This window comes from Barbatula barbatula, assembly GCF_947034865.1.
Source record: "Barbatula barbatula genome assembly, chromosome: 9".
Lineage (NCBI taxonomy): Eukaryota > Metazoa > Chordata > Actinopteri > Cypriniformes > Nemacheilidae > Barbatula > Barbatula barbatula.
In genome coordinates, this window is record NC_136772.1 from 4,679,014 (window position 1) to 4,697,028 (window position 18,015).

At 39.2% G+C, this 18,015-nt stretch overlaps 1 protein-coding gene across 1 annotated transcript in view; it reads left to right on the top strand.

Annotated features, from left to right (window-relative positions):
• Window positions 1-5,683: 5,683 nt before the first annotated feature.
• Window positions 5,684-18,015, top strand: part of abca12 (ATP-binding cassette, sub-family A (ABC1), member 12) — a 34,317-nt gene continuing 21,985 nt past the window's right edge. The window contains exons 1-21 of the mRNA XM_079463836.1: window positions 5,684-7,591; window positions 7,856-7,959; window positions 8,987-9,093; window positions 9,281-9,489; window positions 9,698-9,774; window positions 9,894-10,024; window positions 11,020-11,190; window positions 11,389-11,553; window positions 11,648-11,843; window positions 11,991-12,130; window positions 12,372-12,491; window positions 12,580-12,670; window positions 13,245-13,424; window positions 13,737-14,028; window positions 15,200-15,314; window positions 15,495-15,824; window positions 16,106-16,175; window positions 16,258-16,392; window positions 16,701-16,856; window positions 17,014-17,197; window positions 17,726-17,944. Of these exons, the coding sequence (XP_079319962.1) occupies window positions 5,784-7,591; window positions 7,856-7,959; window positions 8,987-9,093; window positions 9,281-9,489; window positions 9,698-9,774; window positions 9,894-10,024; window positions 11,020-11,190; window positions 11,389-11,553; window positions 11,648-11,843; window positions 11,991-12,130; window positions 12,372-12,491; window positions 12,580-12,670; window positions 13,245-13,424; window positions 13,737-14,028; window positions 15,200-15,314; window positions 15,495-15,824; window positions 16,106-16,175; window positions 16,258-16,392; window positions 16,701-16,856; window positions 17,014-17,197; window positions 17,726-17,944 (5,000 nt within the window). The 5' untranslated portion in view covers window positions 5,684-5,783. The remainder of the gene's footprint in view (window positions 7,592-7,855; window positions 7,960-8,986; window positions 9,094-9,280; window positions 9,490-9,697; window positions 9,775-9,893; window positions 10,025-11,019; window positions 11,191-11,388; window positions 11,554-11,647; window positions 11,844-11,990; window positions 12,131-12,371; window positions 12,492-12,579; window positions 12,671-13,244; window positions 13,425-13,736; window positions 14,029-15,199; window positions 15,315-15,494; window positions 15,825-16,105; window positions 16,176-16,257; window positions 16,393-16,700; window positions 16,857-17,013; window positions 17,198-17,725; window positions 17,945-18,015) is intronic.

Consider the following 18,015-nt stretch of genomic DNA (forward strand, 5'->3'; position numbering starts at 1 on the left):
ATCAATTTAGTTTCTTTACATTCATCCACTGTGTATGTTCTTACTTCTTCACTCTCTCTTATTCTTCCTTGTAGCCTATTTTTCCTCTATTCTGTTTTTTATCTTCTCCTCTTTCTTCCTTTTCTTCTTGCTCCTGTCTACTCTCATCATTTCCTCTTTCTTCTCCTCTTTCTTCTTCACGTTCCCCTTCTGCCTCAACAAGCCCTGTCTCATCTGCTGTGGACCCACTAGGTCTAGCCTGAGAATCAACATCGAAGATGTCAGAAATGCACAAAAATAAACACAAAATATTATAAATACTGCACCATAAAGAAAACAGGTGATCCAGGGTGCAAATAAAATGCTTAAATTCATATTTATAATGGAAAAGAATTGAAGAATTATGTTGTTTCTCTAAATTTGACAAGTGATCGGTAAAGAAAAAAGACGTACGCAAGCTTTAACATGTTATTGCAGGTCGTCATAAAAGTAAACGCTGCAGTTACGTAGCCGCCGCTCTGTAGCCGGCAGGTCTGTTAATTCTGATTGACCAATGTTGTTTACGTGTGTCAGTCTCGCAGACAGCTATCGGTCACATGAGCTTCATCGGCAGTCAAACAGAAGCCTGGAATTGGACTGATAGAACATACTTACGCATATAGTTAGGCTATGCTTAAAAAAACAACGCAGGTCATCGGCCCACACACCTCGCGGCCCACCGGAAAAGCTCCTGGGCAGTGGTGAGTCCCTTGAGCAAGGCACCGATCCCCCAACTGCTCCCCATGCGCCGCAGCACTGTCTTGGGTGTGTGTGTGTTACCTACTGCTGTGTGTGCATGCACTTGGATGAGTTAAACGCAGAGCACAAATATTGAGTCACTTCACTTCACTTTCATAAAATGGAAAAGATCAACAAGTTGTTCTTCAAAATAATCACTTTCCACAAATGAAATAACCACATGCTTTTGGAAAGACCACATTTTAAGTATTTATTTATTTTCTTCCTCTCTGCAGCGATCTTCTACACACTTCAGGCGCCATTGTACAGCCTTTTGTCAGACATCTTCAATGGCATGAACGCAAGCAGTTTCAACGCTTCGAATATGATTGGTGGATTGCCACAGGCCTTTCTGTTGACCACAGAAGCTGCTGTACAGGTTAGAGCAAGATTCCTTTTTTTCTGTTGTGACTGTGAACATACTGCAAGGCAGTTCAGGAGAATGTAAAGCATGTTGGTTCTATAGTACATAATAGGGTTGGTCTGTTTTTTCATAAAGGCATACAATTACGATGAAGACATGAGTAAGAAAACGTCATGAATGATGATTTATACGTAGATATACTGTGTCATCAGATGCCTACAATGAGTTTCTGGTCCTTGGTAAAAGTGCTTAATCCAGTAACAGAAGTTATATAAGCATGACAGTGTGAAACCAAAAAAGAATGTGGTCTGTGTTATCATCATATGATCGGGTTATTGCACCTTTGTTAAACCAGACAGACGAATCACATAAAAAGTCTTAAATTTTTTTAAGACAGCCTGGCAAGTGTATTTTGTCCTCACCTTAACTTTCATTATAAGGTCAAAAACCAAAGGTTGAGAAACTCTGCAGCTGATAGGCATGGGTTTGAGATAACAACCGCTTTATTTTTAAGATATTGTGCTCTGTGTTACTTATTCACTATATAAAAAGGGCTGATTTACAGCAGTGAGAACGACCCAAAAATAAGCTATAAAAGACATGTATTATCAAATAGAAGTCTTCATTTAAATGTTTCATGAGTAGCTCTGCTTGTTTTTTAACAGCTAAGCCCTCAAAGTATAGAGATAAAGGTACAGGAGTATAAAAGCATATTTTTACACTCCCTATCAGTGTTCCAGAAAGTTATGAAGCTGGATGAACAGTCAGAGAATCGCTTCAGATTTTGTGTTTGTAAAAGAATGAGTACGTTTATTTTTGCCTTGCCATACTTCCCCTCTTACCTTGTGCCGTCCTTGGCTTATCTTATTATGTCAAACATTATATCGTTGGGAACGTAGTAGTCTCCAGAAACATATTTCATCACAGTTTTATAGAATAATGTATGTAGGAAGAGTAATTGTTGCTGAATTGTTTTAATTGTTTTAAAGTCCGGTCACTTTTCAGTCCTGTATATGGGACACCCACATTTGCTTCCATATTTTTGTGGCAATTCTGATCTTATAATGACAAACTATATATCATTGGAATGGTCTAAGACTCTAGAATACATATTTCATCTTTGTTTTATCAAATAAAGTAGTTATTGATTCATAAATGACAAGAGCATATATGAAAAATAAGTACTGCCTACGGAACGCTTACATTTACCTCAATACTTTGCATGTGAATTCTTATCTTATCATGACAAACATTATATCGTTGGAAAGGTGTAAAACTCTAGAAAACACATTTGATCAGTGTTTTATAGAATCATTTGTGTGGAATGAGTAATTGATTCATAAATGAATTTATAAAGTGTGCATTAAAATAAAGTTTCATATATATCTCTTGTTTAGTTTACATGTTCCTGTGCTTTTGTACTTTTTCATTATGTCTGTAAATTGGAAAAGTTAAAAAAAGCACCTGTGATCAAATTTCAGATTTTGTGTTAAAACCAATGGAAGCCTGTGGGCCGCCCAGTGGATTCTGGTTGTAGATCAGCTAAAAAACTCAGACATGTACAAATTTGGTGACACTACAATACCCTTGGTACTTTGACCTATTACATTTTGGTGCTGATCCTAAATTGTTTTATGTATTTTCTTTATAAAACAAAAACATAAAACTTTGAGAGTTTTTTTATTACAATAACAAAATAACTTTTTCAGCCATAATCTGTTTATTCTCTTTCAAATGAGAACAACCGTAGGTCTGTATTCTATTTTTTATTGTAAACCATTAAGTGAATGTGTTTTTGGTGATTCCTTTTCACACACCTGACCCTTTGGTGTGCCAAAAAGTACATGTTCACATAATATGAATGACCCACTTATTTTTGTTTTCACAGTCTTTGTGACATGTATTAGGTGCTCACTTTTAGCTCTAGGGGGAATCTGGTTTCCATTAACAAATGATAAAGAATCTTATATCTGAACTAGTAGCAAAAGCAATAGCTCAGCAATTCCTTTATCTTGTTTGGTATACTTTTTTTGGCAACAAATCACAGCCCGAAAAACAAAAGTTTGTATGTTTGATACTGGGCAAACATAACCTGTGCTGAGTTCAGTGTTGGCTTAGCTAGTTGGGATACAGGAGTAACAAACTTATTATTTTAAAGATATACATACATTTTTCCTATGTGAAGTTTAATCTTAAACAATTGGCCTTTTAATATCATGATTTTGATATGATATAAAGGTGAAACGCAATAGTACCTTTGTGTTAGAACATCACTTGCATTTACAACATAAAGCATTTGTGACAGACACTTTTTATTTAATTTCAAAGTGGAATCATTGGTATGTTGCTAAACGAATCTCATGTAAATGAATCACATTTTGCAAAAACCAAAACTCTAATTATTTTATTTCTGCTTCGTCCATCAGGCTGGTTTGGAGGGTAATAGCCTAAACTGCAGCTACATGCTGGAAATATGGAAAGATGTTGGAAATGTTGCTGGCATCAGTGAAGATGATGTTGTCTTGTGGTGTAACGTCCACCTACAGCCTGTCACGGTTGCTTTCAGTACACCAGAACTTGCAACAACAGCCTACAATACAACGGTGAGACAATAAGTTACATAAATGTTATCGATTTTCCTTTTTTTCCATACGACTGAAATTCATTTGTCACCACTAGATGGCAGTGTGTACTAAAGACTGATCATATGTACTCATCATCCTGTATTTCTATTATAATTGCTATAAATCCTGTTTTATAGGAAATGGACCCTCTGTGGGCAAATGAGACTGCAGACATGATGGTCAAGTTGATGGAGACGTTATACGGAGTGGCTTCAAACTACACCTTTGCTGGTGAACAACTAATGGAAGACCTGTTGTATTACACGTCAACATTATCCAACCTCTCTGTGCCAGAATTAACAAACCTGGCTAACTGGAACACCCTGCTTCACCAGACACAACTGCTTCAAAGGTGATACAAAATTGCCTACTCATGTACAGGAAGTCAGATATTCTCACAGTGATACATGACCCGGGTCGTATTAAATATCCTCAAACAAATAGCCGTATCATAACTGACAAAGATCTTTTATAAAGATACAAACTCTGTGCCTTCTTGAATGCATATTGAGCTTTTCACTGGTATTTGTTTCTTAACTGAGTGAGTTTGCCCGAATGAATTGCCAACTACAAAAGCACGAAGCCATTTAGACGGCCCATTATACTTTAGACATTATCATGCACCAGATTACTTTACCGAAATACACATTCTCAAATTTGCTTAGAGATTTGCGCTTATTGTCCATAAGGGTAAGGGTTTGGATTCACGCAACCAGTGCAAACTAAATGAGTAAGAGTAATTACATTTGCATTAAGGTTGATTTATTCACTTTGACTTCTTTGCTTCCAAACAGGTTTGATAGTTTCTTTTATTCTGTTATCTCTGTCTGCCCACTCTTAAATTGATTCTGCTTTATGTGCTCATCCTTGTAATGAACTGACTACTGATAGGAATCAAATTATGCGTATGCACATACAGTATCTGGGCAAATCAATCTCTACAGAACATTTGTGCGTCTGCTGTAGATCATTGACCGTGATGGAAATTCTCAGTGTGTTTTATAATTGTACACTTCTATTATTATAACGTGAGCGCTCACTGAAATAAAAAACGGGACAAGTCCAGCCGGTTGTTTGGATTGTTTTAACTTTCAACCCATCAATTTTCTCGGTTAATTTAACCCAATAATTGGGTTTGTCCCTTGACCCAACACTGGGTTGAAAATAACCCAGCAGTTTTTTTTCAACTTTTATGTACAGTATACGGGTCAATGACGTTAAATGTGGTGCGACAAATGATAACAATATTTTTATTAAACTATAAATAAAATATATAATTTTTTTTGTCGCTGAAAGCCACATGACATATTTTAAGGCTATGGCCAATTCATTGATGAAAAAGACATTTGAACAACTGAAAAATATATTATTATTCATCTGCTTGTCGGAAATCCAATATACCTATATTCAACAATGTTTACTCAGTTTGTTGTATGTTTTTCAGCATGTCCGCAATACAAATGGCTCTGGACCAAATCAGCGCAGAGGATCCCGGGATGATGCCATACATCAGTGCAATTCAAGAAACCATACATTACACCTTACAAAATGGTTTTCGGCAAAACTCAACTTCAGACCCAGAGATTGTCATGCAGGCTTTAGCGATCGCCCTAACTGGAATGAACTTTACAGAGGAATCCATCAATTATTTCCTAAGTGGCGACATGTTTATGAACCCAAATGGAAGCACAATTGACAACATTATAAATGATGTGATCCAACAAGTCATTAGTATGGAATTGCTGGGAGATTCGCCAATGCTCTATGGAATAATGCAACAGTTTGTGTATTTGGACAACACAAGTGGCATCCTGTGGAAAATGATTGAGGTTGTCAACTGGATGAGCTTTACTGAAGAAACTGGAATCAACCTTGTCATAGAGGGCCTGCCCAAGCTGTACGAGATTGTGAGGCAAATTCTGCTGGCTGTAACCAGAGTGACATCTCCACTGCATTGCTTTGCTGATACTTTCATTGACATTGCAGGGAATGTTTTGTACTTGTTGAGACAAATCAAACAAACCAGTGGGCTTTTTGAAATGGTGGAACACTATCTGAACCCACTCCAAATGCAGCTGTCTCAAGGACAAAACCTACATGAACTTTTGTCCCATACTAGAAACACCAGTAGACACACAGGAACTAGGGAACCAGTGGACGACTTCTTCGACCTTCTTGAAATCGACTACCTAGCCTTGCTTCAGATCCTATCCGTTCCACTTACAACAACTGAGATTCTGGAGACCATGCATGTGTTCTTTGCCAATCCAGACCTGGCTGTCATACTGAAGGGGCTTTCCGGAGTAGGTCATGATGAAACCATTGATACAAGTCTGAATGTGCTGTCCTACATGACACTCCCCAATAATGGAGAAAGACTACTGGAAATGTTCATGGACATTAACAATGAAGGATGGAATCTGGAAAACCTAAATAAAATAGAGAAGCTAGCACAGAGCTTGGGACAAACGGTTGATGTGGCTGTGGGGCTATCAGACAAGCCTTCTCTGAATATCACGCAAAGAATTGAACATGTGGTTGAACAACTTCAAGCCACGGCGGCCAACATGGTCTTAAATGAAGGAAATGTCACCAGTGCCGTCCAGTTCTTCAGTGCCCTCAACACCATCCTTTCTGAGAACTTTAGGGAAGTTAATGATGTCAGCCCTCAAGTCGATGGTAGTCTACAAAACATACTTGGTCCTTTTTCAAGTCCTGGGTCACAGATGAGTGTGGCATCCTATTTGATGGCCGTGGACCAAACTGCAGAAGCCTTCTCCTCTCTACTCTTTGGAGATGAAGCAATGTATTTTAACATATCTAAACAAATGCTCAAAGCATTTGCATTGCTTGAGGCGTATCCTAAAGATGAGAATGAAGTACTACATGCCACCAGCCTGATTTCGGACTCTCTGAACCATCTCCTTAACCTTTCGAATTTCACAACGATTCCAAACGGACAGTCAGTCAAAGAGATTACCCACCCCCTAATCCTCAGCAGCGCGCTGGCCACCCAAATCATGTTTAACCTCTCCAAGTCTAACTACAGTCTGAGCAAAAGTGAAGAGATGGATTGGCAGCTGACCCAATTTTTCGATCAGATGACTACCGACCTCCCCATGGAAAGCCATGTATACCTTCATGCTGTGAAATCGGCTCTCTTCGGTCCACGTTCAATAGTATCCAATGCTTCAGAAATCATTCCTAACTTTCCACAAATCTCCCAGGAGGTTACGGACACTCTCCTTTCCTCCCTAAACATAACATATGATCCAATGTCCGAGGAATTGTCTCCAGTTGACCTCGCTTACATCTTGATGACAGTGTCTAATCAAGTGTCTGTGACTCTTTTCCAAGGCCTCACGGCAACCGACTATCCTATCCAAATTTCTCAAGTGGGGAATTCTTCAAGTGAGGCTTTAATGGCTTTGTACCACATTATGCCTGTTGACGGACAACCGTACCTCAATATGACAATCCACCTCATGGACACGATGACCTCTGTTGTCAACGAGGATGTTGAGGATGTAGACGGGGCGGTATCTCTCATACTCAATACTATCAACAGTCTGCTTGCTATGGTGCCGCACATCAGTGCGAACTCCACGGACAACATTATGGGTAACCTGGAACAGACCCTGAAGGCCAGTCTAATGATCCTCCAAATGGACCAAAACCCTCTCGCCCAAGCGGCTGACATTACCCAGCAGCTGATGCACACCATCCAAAACCTCCTTCCGCAGGGCAACGGCAGTATGGAATTTGATCTGGCCGAATTAGTGCTGGGGGCTGCCAACATAAGTATTGACCATCTGCAGATGATGAATGAGACCAACTGGACAAACAAGTAAGTTTACTGCTTCTTTGGCTGGTTTCTGGTTATGAGCTCATAGCTGGGTACCATTTCCCATTTCCATTGCAAACCTATTTCTTGGCTCTCATATTTTCCGCCAGCTTGACATTTACTCTGCGAAATTGCTTACTACTTCAAAGAAATATGCTTCAAGGCTCTCAATGAAGCGTACTTGGAGGTCATGAAAATAAATGACCTTATTTCACTTTACAACAGTGTGATTAAGTTCATGATTTCACTTTATTTGTGTTTGCTTAGGGTTCCTTTGATGATGGCAGATTTAGCCGACGCTCTTCCAGATGACCTGCAGTATGCTAGTTTTATTAAGACCGTCATGAGGAGTTTGGCCAACGAATCTCAAGGTATAAGTCATGTGACAAGATTTACTCATCCTTGCCACTATGGAAAAAAATCCTGTTTTGTAGGGTAATACCCACAGAGTTTTCTCATTTTCCTTCTGTTTGTGAAAACGTAATTTTCCTTCTGTTTGTAAATACGTTATTAGTTGGATGCATAATTAAATTTGTCTATATAAAGACGCATGTACTGTGCGCTGTAAATATTTTAGATGCCCTTACCTGTATAGTCTCTGTGAATCCCATACTGTATATCTTAAGCTTAAAGGAACAGTTCATCCAAAAATCTTTTATTCACACTCAAGTTCAAAATCTGTATAAATTACTTTGTTCCAATAAACACAGAGAAATATATTTGTAAGAATGCTTGTAACCAAACAGTTCGTGGCCACCATTGACTACCAAAGTGGGAAAAATTACAATGGTAGTCGAAAGTGCCCCAGCATGGTTTGCTTTCCTAAATTCTTCAAAGTATCTTTTGTGTTATGCAGAAGATAGAAAGTCATACAGGTTTGAAATGAGAAAATGATGACAGAATTTTCATTTCATTTTGGTGTGAACTATCCCTTTTAATTTAACAGTTGTGTTTGTCAAAACGTTTTCAAAGGTTTTCCTTACTTGCACTACTGTCAAGTTATTAGCTGACTTTGCTTTAATTTATATCGCTCCGCTGATAAGTCACACGTCATAGTCCACGGTTTTGTTTTTTATTTGCTGCCGTGCTTTAATAGCGCTGAGGTCTTTGTTTGTGCATTTAATTTCCCCATAAGTGTCTGATGGTTATTATTGCTTGAGGTGTTGCACATGCCCAAGCTGTCAGATCTAAATCAGCACACGGCTTCATAAAGCGTTTCAATGTCTCTTTTTAAGGGGGGGATTCGTTGCTAGATCATTTGCTGCTTGCTGCACTGTGAGTTCGGCCTGAAAAGTGGAGTTAGGTGCAAGTAATGATGCCTGTGGGGAATTGAAGTTGCTTTAGCTCTGCGAAAGCTTTATCTTTGTTTTCCCTATCCCATTTTTCTTACCACTATAGATAATCTCCACCTTCTGGTGGAAGTGCTCAACACTGTCTCGGAAGTCGGCTCAGCCAATTGGATGAATGAGAGTTCGGGGTTGATACTTGATCGCCTGTTGGCTCAGGTGAGATTATTGAGTGTTACATGCAAATTGATACGCCTTTGTTTCTAACACCAAAACCTAAACTCTGTTTATAAGGATGTCAAAAGGTTGATAAAAGCTACTGTATGTAGTCAAATGTCTTTTGTAATTCATGAAAGATGGCGCTACAGTTTATTCGTTATTTTTTCTTCTTTTTGTGATATTACAGGTGTGTGCTCTGGAAGACATGTCTTCTGTGAAGCTTATCAGCAAGTGGTTGTCGCAGGACCACAAACCACTGTGTACCTTGGCAATTCCCACCATTCAGGCTATCCGTGTGCTCACGCTCGGCGCAGTGAGTGACAGCATTAGTATCTACGATCTGCTTTTCCAGACTTTTGTGGGAGACCTCAGCACTTTCAACCATGCAGTGGACTGGTACGTCTTTCCCAAATGACCTTCAACATTACCTTCTGAAATATTTATGGAAGCGCGTCCGCTCTGTCGGTTGTGACGCTGCACAAGCAAAATTGCAAATTGAATAATTTCCTTATAAATAAAGTTCCTTTTCTTATGCGTATTTACCGTTAAATTTTTTATGTTCAGGATTTCTTATTGTTTTTCTAATTTGTATTACAATCTGCAGGACGTCTACACTCTCTCAGATTGTTGGTTTTAACATCTCTATGCTGAAAAGTCTGAGTATCAATATGCCAGCTCCAGGTTTGTACCACTGTCGCTTTTCAGCAATGGAATGGATATTATAAGAGGGTGGTACGATCCCTCTTTACTTTATTTAGGCATGCCTTCTGCCTCACAGAGTCTTTTTCTTTATTTGACAGCTGAAGTGAAAGTATCAGAGCTGCTGGAAAACACGACCTTGTTTGTTGAGGATGTCATGCGGTATACAAGCTTTCCACCTGAATATCTTAAGGCACTTCTAGAGTTCCCTCTACCCAGCAGTAATCTGCAGGTACACCACAACTCGTTGCCAATGAACACATCAAAAGCAGCTCAGATGTGCTCATGAAATTATTTCACACAGTGCGATGCAGAAACAGGGAAAACGGAAGTACAATAAGCAGGGGGGTTTCAGTTTCCCCCAAGTGGGGTCCAAAATTTACTCTTGCCACATTTTAAATATAAATAAATATAAAATTACTTCAACTCATCAAAATAAGTTTAAACAGATTTGTCAGAAGTTAAACAGAAGTTGCAGCAACTCAGCAATGGCCATAAAGATGTGTAAAGCTTATTAGTTTATTAGTTAATAAACTATTAGTTTATAATTACACATTTGTTAATGCACAGTGAACTAACATGCAGAGGTCAGATTGACATTGACTCAAAGATTAATAATGCCAAAAAACCTAAATTACCCATCATGTTAGTTAAAGATGTTGCGAATGGCAACCAACGACCCACTCCAAAGTCAATTTCAAAGCACAATGGTGGCTGACATGGGACTAAGATGTCGTCACGTTTTCGCTATTCCCATCTCACAAAGAAATAATGTTTTAAATTCATGTTACAACACAAGTGAGTTGTGTAATATCTTTTCTTTTGTAAACAGTGTTTTTGTTTTGATTCTCTAATGTCACGTACATCAGTTATCTGAAAGTAAACTGGAACTAGAGCACATGTACATTATATTACAAATCACTGATATATATAAAATCCAGCTTACTGATAAATGAGATGTACATATGTATTAAATCATATTTACTATAATATTTGACAGAATTATCAAAGGAATACTGATAATATAAATAACTAATATAAAAACAATAAAGTGTATCCATTTACAGGGCCGGTGCGGTAAATTTGACCACATAGGTTATTGGCCGGTGCTGTGATCTTGAATCTAAATATTAGCCGGTTTAACGCAACGATCTAGCGCTTGTGGGAAGACATTTTTAGCTAAAACTGATTGCACCAGTTTCATTTTTTTCTCTCTTCTTGTTACAGATCTTAAAATTTTTGGCAGACCTGAACCATTGTTCCAACCCCTCATCTCTGGGTCTGAGCCCCGATGGACTGGCTGTCTTTAATGCTTTCTGTGATCTGCCAGTCAAAGATTGGTACAGCATGACACTTCTGCTGGTTCGGCACGTGGACATGAAGTCTACTATATTCAGGGTAAACAGCTGGAGTTTGAATTAGCGTTGCAAACTAAATGCAGAACATTACATAGACAAAACTTAAAATGCTATGTCCTTTTTAACCATTTTCAATATGAATTGTCTTTAAGATAATATCGCACACACGGTTAGTATAGATTCTTCTCATTTACTTTCAAATTATAGTATTGTCTGCTCTTGTGCTGTTGTCTTGCAGCTTTTAGTATCCAACGAAATTCAGGATTTGGTAGGAGTCATGCTTGAGATGGTCAATTTCCTGACGGAAATGATTAGCAAGCTGGCCCCCGCCCTTAAGAAACTTCAGGAGTACCTGACAACAATAGAAGATCTAAACCTGGTGTCAAACCAGGAGTTTCACAGTGTGAGTTCTGCTAAAAAAGTTTATAAAAATAAAAAACGTTAACATTATTACTTTGTTCGGTTTGTAAATGTCTTTTGGATTCTCTCTTCTCCAGCTGGTAAGAGGAAAGCGCTCAACCATATCGAGCAAAGCCACCTTGAGCACCATCTCTCGCGCCTTGTGCAAAAACGGAATCCTGACTCTTTTCGCGATCAGTAAACTTCCCATCGCAGCTGACACGGATCCCTCCGTCCAGGAGGTCCACAGGAGGGAGCAGCTCATCGAGAAGTTCAAAATCCCACGCGATGCCAGTATGAGAGCGTTTACTCAAAGCATAGCTGAATGTGCATTATTGCGATATGATAATGAACTGTCAGGAATCTGCTTACTGGGGGTTCATATTGAAGAATTGCCGTGGTCAGGCTTAATTAATATACTGCTTATGTTCTGATCTTCAGGTCCCTTCTGTATGAACCTCTACTTGGATATGGTGAATACAACAGGGGGCGCTGTGGCCTGGGCCTTCCTCAAACCCATGCTGTTGGGACAGGTCTTGTACTGGCCAGACACGGCTCTTACCAGAGAAATCATCAAGAAGGTGCTGGTTTTACATACTCTTTGTATTACAATTTTATTCATCAACAGTTTTTATCAGTTTCATTGTACATCCTATTTAGAGGTTGAAGTTTGGGTTTCATACATCAGTTTTCCCAGGATGTGTTTGAGATCTAAATAATAAACGGAATAAATACATTTTATAAAACCGTATATATATACCCAACCTAATGGGTCAAAAAGGTGAATATGATGAATCAATGTTCTTTCTTGTTATCTTGTAGTCAAATTCCACACTGTCACAGTTTGGTGATCTGAAGCTGTATTCTGCAGAGTGGTTAAAATCATCGTCTTATGTCATGCAGTCTGCTAATATTCTGGCTAAAACATTGCCGATTCTTCAGGTATACTTGGACATTTAAGAGAAAATCAATTAAACTTGTTCGATAAAGGAAAGTCTAACTGCTGTCTTCATCAAACTGCTCTTCACAGAACTCTCTGCGCAATCCCTTCGTCCAAAACTTCATTCAGACTCAGACTGGAATTGATGTCACACAGATGAGTGCAACGCTCAGCCAATTCTGTAAGTTTGAGTATTTTTACAGAATATCTGAGTGCTCAAATCTTATACTGTAAAAACTAAGAGGTTTTCATTTACAATTAAGAGCAGGGATCCGATTATGAAAAAGTTCATACTAGATCCCGGGAGGTGTGGAGTTAGCCGTTGGTTGCAATTTGCGACCTCACCGCTAGATGCCGCAAAATTTCATATACTAAATTTCATAAACATTTAAACGAGGAAAGTTAAGTCATATACAGCTGAGATGGCATGAGGAATGAAATAATTTCAGTTTGGGGTGAAATATTCTTTAAATTTTCTTAATGTTGGCAATACTTGAACCACCAGCTGTTATTACACCCAGAAAGTTGGCATAAAAATGTTCATATTGAAAGTGCAGCAGTCAGCGAAACAAAAAAATGTGCTCTACTTGCTCAAAAAAAGTAGTCCCAACTAAACAGGGCTTTAGATTTTGAAAACTTACAAGTGATAAAAACCTAAAAGAACTGCAGACTCTCATAGGAACACCCAGAGAAGCATTGATGCAAAACACAATTTGTAGTGGTCCAATACATTTTCTCTTTCTCTTATTTTACAGCTAACATGACAGCTCTGTTAGACAATAACAAGTTCATCATGGATCAGATCACCACCCTCTCCAACCTGATGATGAACCTCTCCTCCTGTGTAAACTTCGACCGATACAGAGGCTTCAATTCTTCTGATGATCTTGAGACCCATGCTGAGAAGCTGGCTCAGAACCGAGAGCTCTACGCCAGTGAGTACACACACACACACACACACACACACACACACACACACACACACACACACAAGATCCCTCTTCTCCTCACTACTCATCTCATGGGTTTGGTGATAGTCTCAGCTGAAGACACCACACACACTGAAGAGCCATCGGGCTGCAAAGCCTGTAATTCAATACATTCGATTCAATCCCCACGAGATATAGATTAGCGCTTTTATCGAAGTGTATCATGTCTCAAGGGTTACCATGACAACAGAGTGGCAGCTTCCAGACCGGAGGCAAGCAGAAGTTTCTTTTAAAAACACAAGTTCTGCATCTTCACAGGTGTCATCTTTAAACTTCCCGAGGTGAAGTCAAACTCCAGCCTGCCAGCTGAAATCGACTACACCATCCGCATGAACATCGAGAACTCCATGCGGACGGACCGTGCCAGGAATCCCTTCTGGGTCAAGGATGCCTACATGTCGAACATTAACACTCAGCGTTACAGTCGAGGCTTTGTGTATTTGCAGGAAAGCATTGAGAGAGCCATCATTGAAATGCAGACGGGTAAAGCGATGGATGGGCCCGCTGTCCAGATCCAAGCCTTCCCGTATCCCTGTTACTACAAGGATGAGTAAGTGTCTTGCAAGCAATACCTCTCTTAAACTTCACATAGACAGAACAAAAGTCTAATAAAAGGGTCGGTTCACTCAAAAATACAAATTCTGTCAACATTTATACCCCCACGAAGTTCTAAAACTTTATATGACTTTATATGACTTTATATTTCTGCTGTGGAACTTAAAATAAGATATGTTGAGAAATGCCTCAGTGGTTTTGTGCCCACACAATGGAAGTCATGAAGGGTTGTTTGTTTTCCAGCATTCTTCAAAATATTGATTGTGTTCAGAAGAAAAAGTCATTTCATATAGAATGTTCTGTTCAAATTTATTTAACTTTTATTTAATTTTAAATTACTTAAAGCTTTAAACTTTTCTTGCTTAAAATAAATTAAAGTACATAAAAATAAGTGTTTAAACTCACCATACACTGATTTTCAACGGTAAGCTTATAATAATGATTTATAATTTACATTTTCTGTCAGTTGTTTTTCTGAACACTTAACAATAAGTATGTAAAGTAATCTGCCATTTTATGTCTCAAGTGGAGATGGCGATATTGAGTAAAAAGTAACATATTATTAATAAAGCAACAGTTCACCCAAAAATTAAACATCTGTTATTTGTCATTTTCAAGTTGTTTCTTTATTCTGATGAACACATTACATTTACATGTATGCATTTGGCTGACGCTTTTATCCAAAGCGACTTACATTGCATTCTACATCTGTTTCTGACTATGTGCAATCCCCTGGGATCAAACCCATGACCATGGCTTTGCTAGCGCCATGCTCTTACCACTGAGCCACCGGAAATAAAAATTGCTTTGTACATTTCTCTGTTCTGTTGAACACAAAAGAAGATATCTTGAAGAATGTAGGAAAGCAAACAGTTCTAGGGCACTTTCGACTACCATTGTTATTCTTCCTACTTGTGGCCAAAAACTATTTGGTTACAAACATTCTTCCACATATCTTTCTCCACGTTCAACGAAACAAAGTCATTTGGTACATTTCTAGGGTTGAGTATGTGATGACAGAATTTTGAACTGTCCCTTTAAGATTAATAAAAAATAACTTTCATATAATTTAGGGTGCTTTCTATTTAATACCCTTTCCTGAAAACCTTTTAACTTCTTGACTTAAAAATGTTATTCTGTTAACTTCGAACCTTTTCACCTTCCAGGTATCTCAACAGCATTGCTTTTGCCTTCCCAATGGCACTCATGATTTCTTGGGTTCTGTTTATTGCCAACTTTGTGAAGAAACTCGTCCATGAGAGGGAGCTGCGACTCCATGAGGTACGAAACCAGACCTATTTTATTTGGTTTGCAGGGTTTGATAGCTAGCGCATCGCTAGTGTGTTTTGAACGGTTCACGCTTGCATTTGAACTAACTGAACCACTAACCCCCAGTAAGAGCACTAATACAAATCCAGCAGTAGGTTAATTGTGTTTCAAGCAACTGTTTTTATCTCACAGTACATGAAAATGATGGGCGTCAATCCCATCAGCCACTTTTTTGCCTGGTTCATTGAAAGTGCTGGGTTCGTTGTGGTCACCGTCATCATCCTCACCATCATTTTGAAAGTGGGTGGCATCCTACCTCACAGCGACGCCTTCGTGATCTTCCTCTACCTGTGTGACTACGGCCTCAGCATCCTCGCCATCAGCTTCCTGGTCAGCTCCTTCTTCGACAAGACTAACATCGCCGGGCTGAGCGGCAGCCTCATCTATGTCATCTGCTTTTTCCCCTTCATCGTGCTGATTCACATGGAGGACAACCTCTCGTTGTCTGTAAAGAGCGCGCTGGTCTGTATTGTATTCACTCAGTGTGCTATTGAACATAATTGCTCAGTAACATTAGAAGATAATGAAAAATAAAAGCTTGAAAGAGGGTTAGATACAAGAATTACACCCTGGCTGGTTATTAGTTAACTTATTTGTCCAGGTGTGTGTTATTTTGCTAGCTTTAATGTTTACTATATTATCCAAGAAGAGTATTAACAGTATTAGCTCAAAGGGTTTAGCTTTGATATCCCAGCTTTGAGTGTCCTAATATGAATCCATCTGACTGAGGTTTTGGTCCACAGGGTCTCTTTTCTCCGACATGCTTCAGCTACGCCAGTCAGTATATCACACGCTATGAGAAACAGGAAGAAGGTGGGTTAACTTCAGAATATAAACTGCCTTTAGTTTGTTTGGGAAAATACATCAACTGAATGTATTTTGTCCTGCACATCAGGCATCCAGTGGAACAACATTTATGTTTCTCCTCTGTCCGGTGACTCGTCATCCTTTGGTTGGCTCTGCTGGCTGCTCCTCGTCGATTCAGGGTTGTATTTCATCATTGGTATTTACATCCGCATGGTCTTCCCAGGTATGTGTGAACCGCTCACTTCCCTAGTTGACTTTTACGGTTAATATAAAAAGATAATTACAAAAGGAGTTGCAGATATTACCATTTTAATGCAGCGTTCTGTATTTTAATGATTCCGTGGGACAAAAGCACTAGTGCAGAGTACAAAAGATAAAAGAAGATAAAAGACTAAATGAGATCCATCACATTCTATGTATAGAGTACAGCACAAGTTGTTACCCTCTGGGTTATAACAGTACTAAACATAATTGGGTTGTTTTTTATTTTGAGGACACTGAAGAATATTTCAATCCCATTCTCTCATTTAGGCAAGTATGGTATCAGAGTACCCTGGTACTTTCCTTTTACATGGTCCTTCTGGGCGGATATGTTCAGCTGCTGTGACAGATCACCAAAGAAGATTGGCAGAGGGCTTCTCTTCACCAACATGATGCAGGAACACAACAACGGTGATAAAAGCAAAGGTAAGTGTGACATAAATCTGGACTGATTTGGCCCTGCATGTACTGCTCATATAACCTCAGTAACGTAGTGTAAATTGTAGCCATTTTGTCACATTTTACACTTTATCAGTCCATGTGTTACCATATTTGAACATGTTCTCATTTTCTTTCTTATTAGGTAAAAATACTTTCTTGGCAAATGGGGAAGAAGACTTCTCGCAGTTGCCTGTGGGAGTCTCGCTCCACAGCCTGACAAAGACCTATGACCACCGGCATGCGGTAGACAACCTGAACCTTTCTTTCTACGAGGGACATGTCACCTCTCTGCTGGGTCACAATGGTGCTGGGAAAACCACTACTATGTAAGAGAATATAGGTCTTTATAGGTCTACACTACACTACAATATGCTTTGAAATGTCATGCTATGCTATACAGTACAGTATTATACTATGCTACTTTACTGCACTACATAATATTACACTATACTATATCGTAAAAGGCAATACGTAAGGAATAATTAACGACAGTTCGTGATAATTGACTCCGCTTCGAGTCGTTTCCGCATTACCACCTCAGGGTGTGCATTAACTTTGGAATAATTGAACGGACCGGAGTCAATTATTCTGTTTATACCACGGTTACCACCCCACAAGACATTGTTCAAATGCTTAATTTTAACGTTTGTCATGTTGGCGTCTTTAAAATGCTGTTGGTGGTAGGACTACCTTCTTGTGCAACTCATTTCAAGCGTTAGAGCGAACAAACTGAGAAGCTTGAGCCACGTTGTGGGTGTGTGTGTGAGTGAGAGAGAGACTGTTTGTCAACCAATCAGATTGAAGCATTCAACAGCCCCGTGCCATAATGTACTATTTACAATACTATATTTCAGGTCACTTTTGACCGGCTTGTTTGCACCCACCTCTGGCACTATTGAGGTCAATGGAATGGACATGGAGACTAATATAGATGATGTGCGGAAGGAGATGGGGGTGTGTATGCAGTATGACGTCCTTTTCGATCACCTCACCACCAAGGAACACCTACTGTTATACGCTCAGATCAAAGCCCCCCAATGGAACATGCAGGAAGTGAACGACCAAGTGCGCAGGTAACCACTCCCACAACGGACAATCACTTTTGTGCTCTCGGGCATGTATGGGTATTTAACTTCACATCACT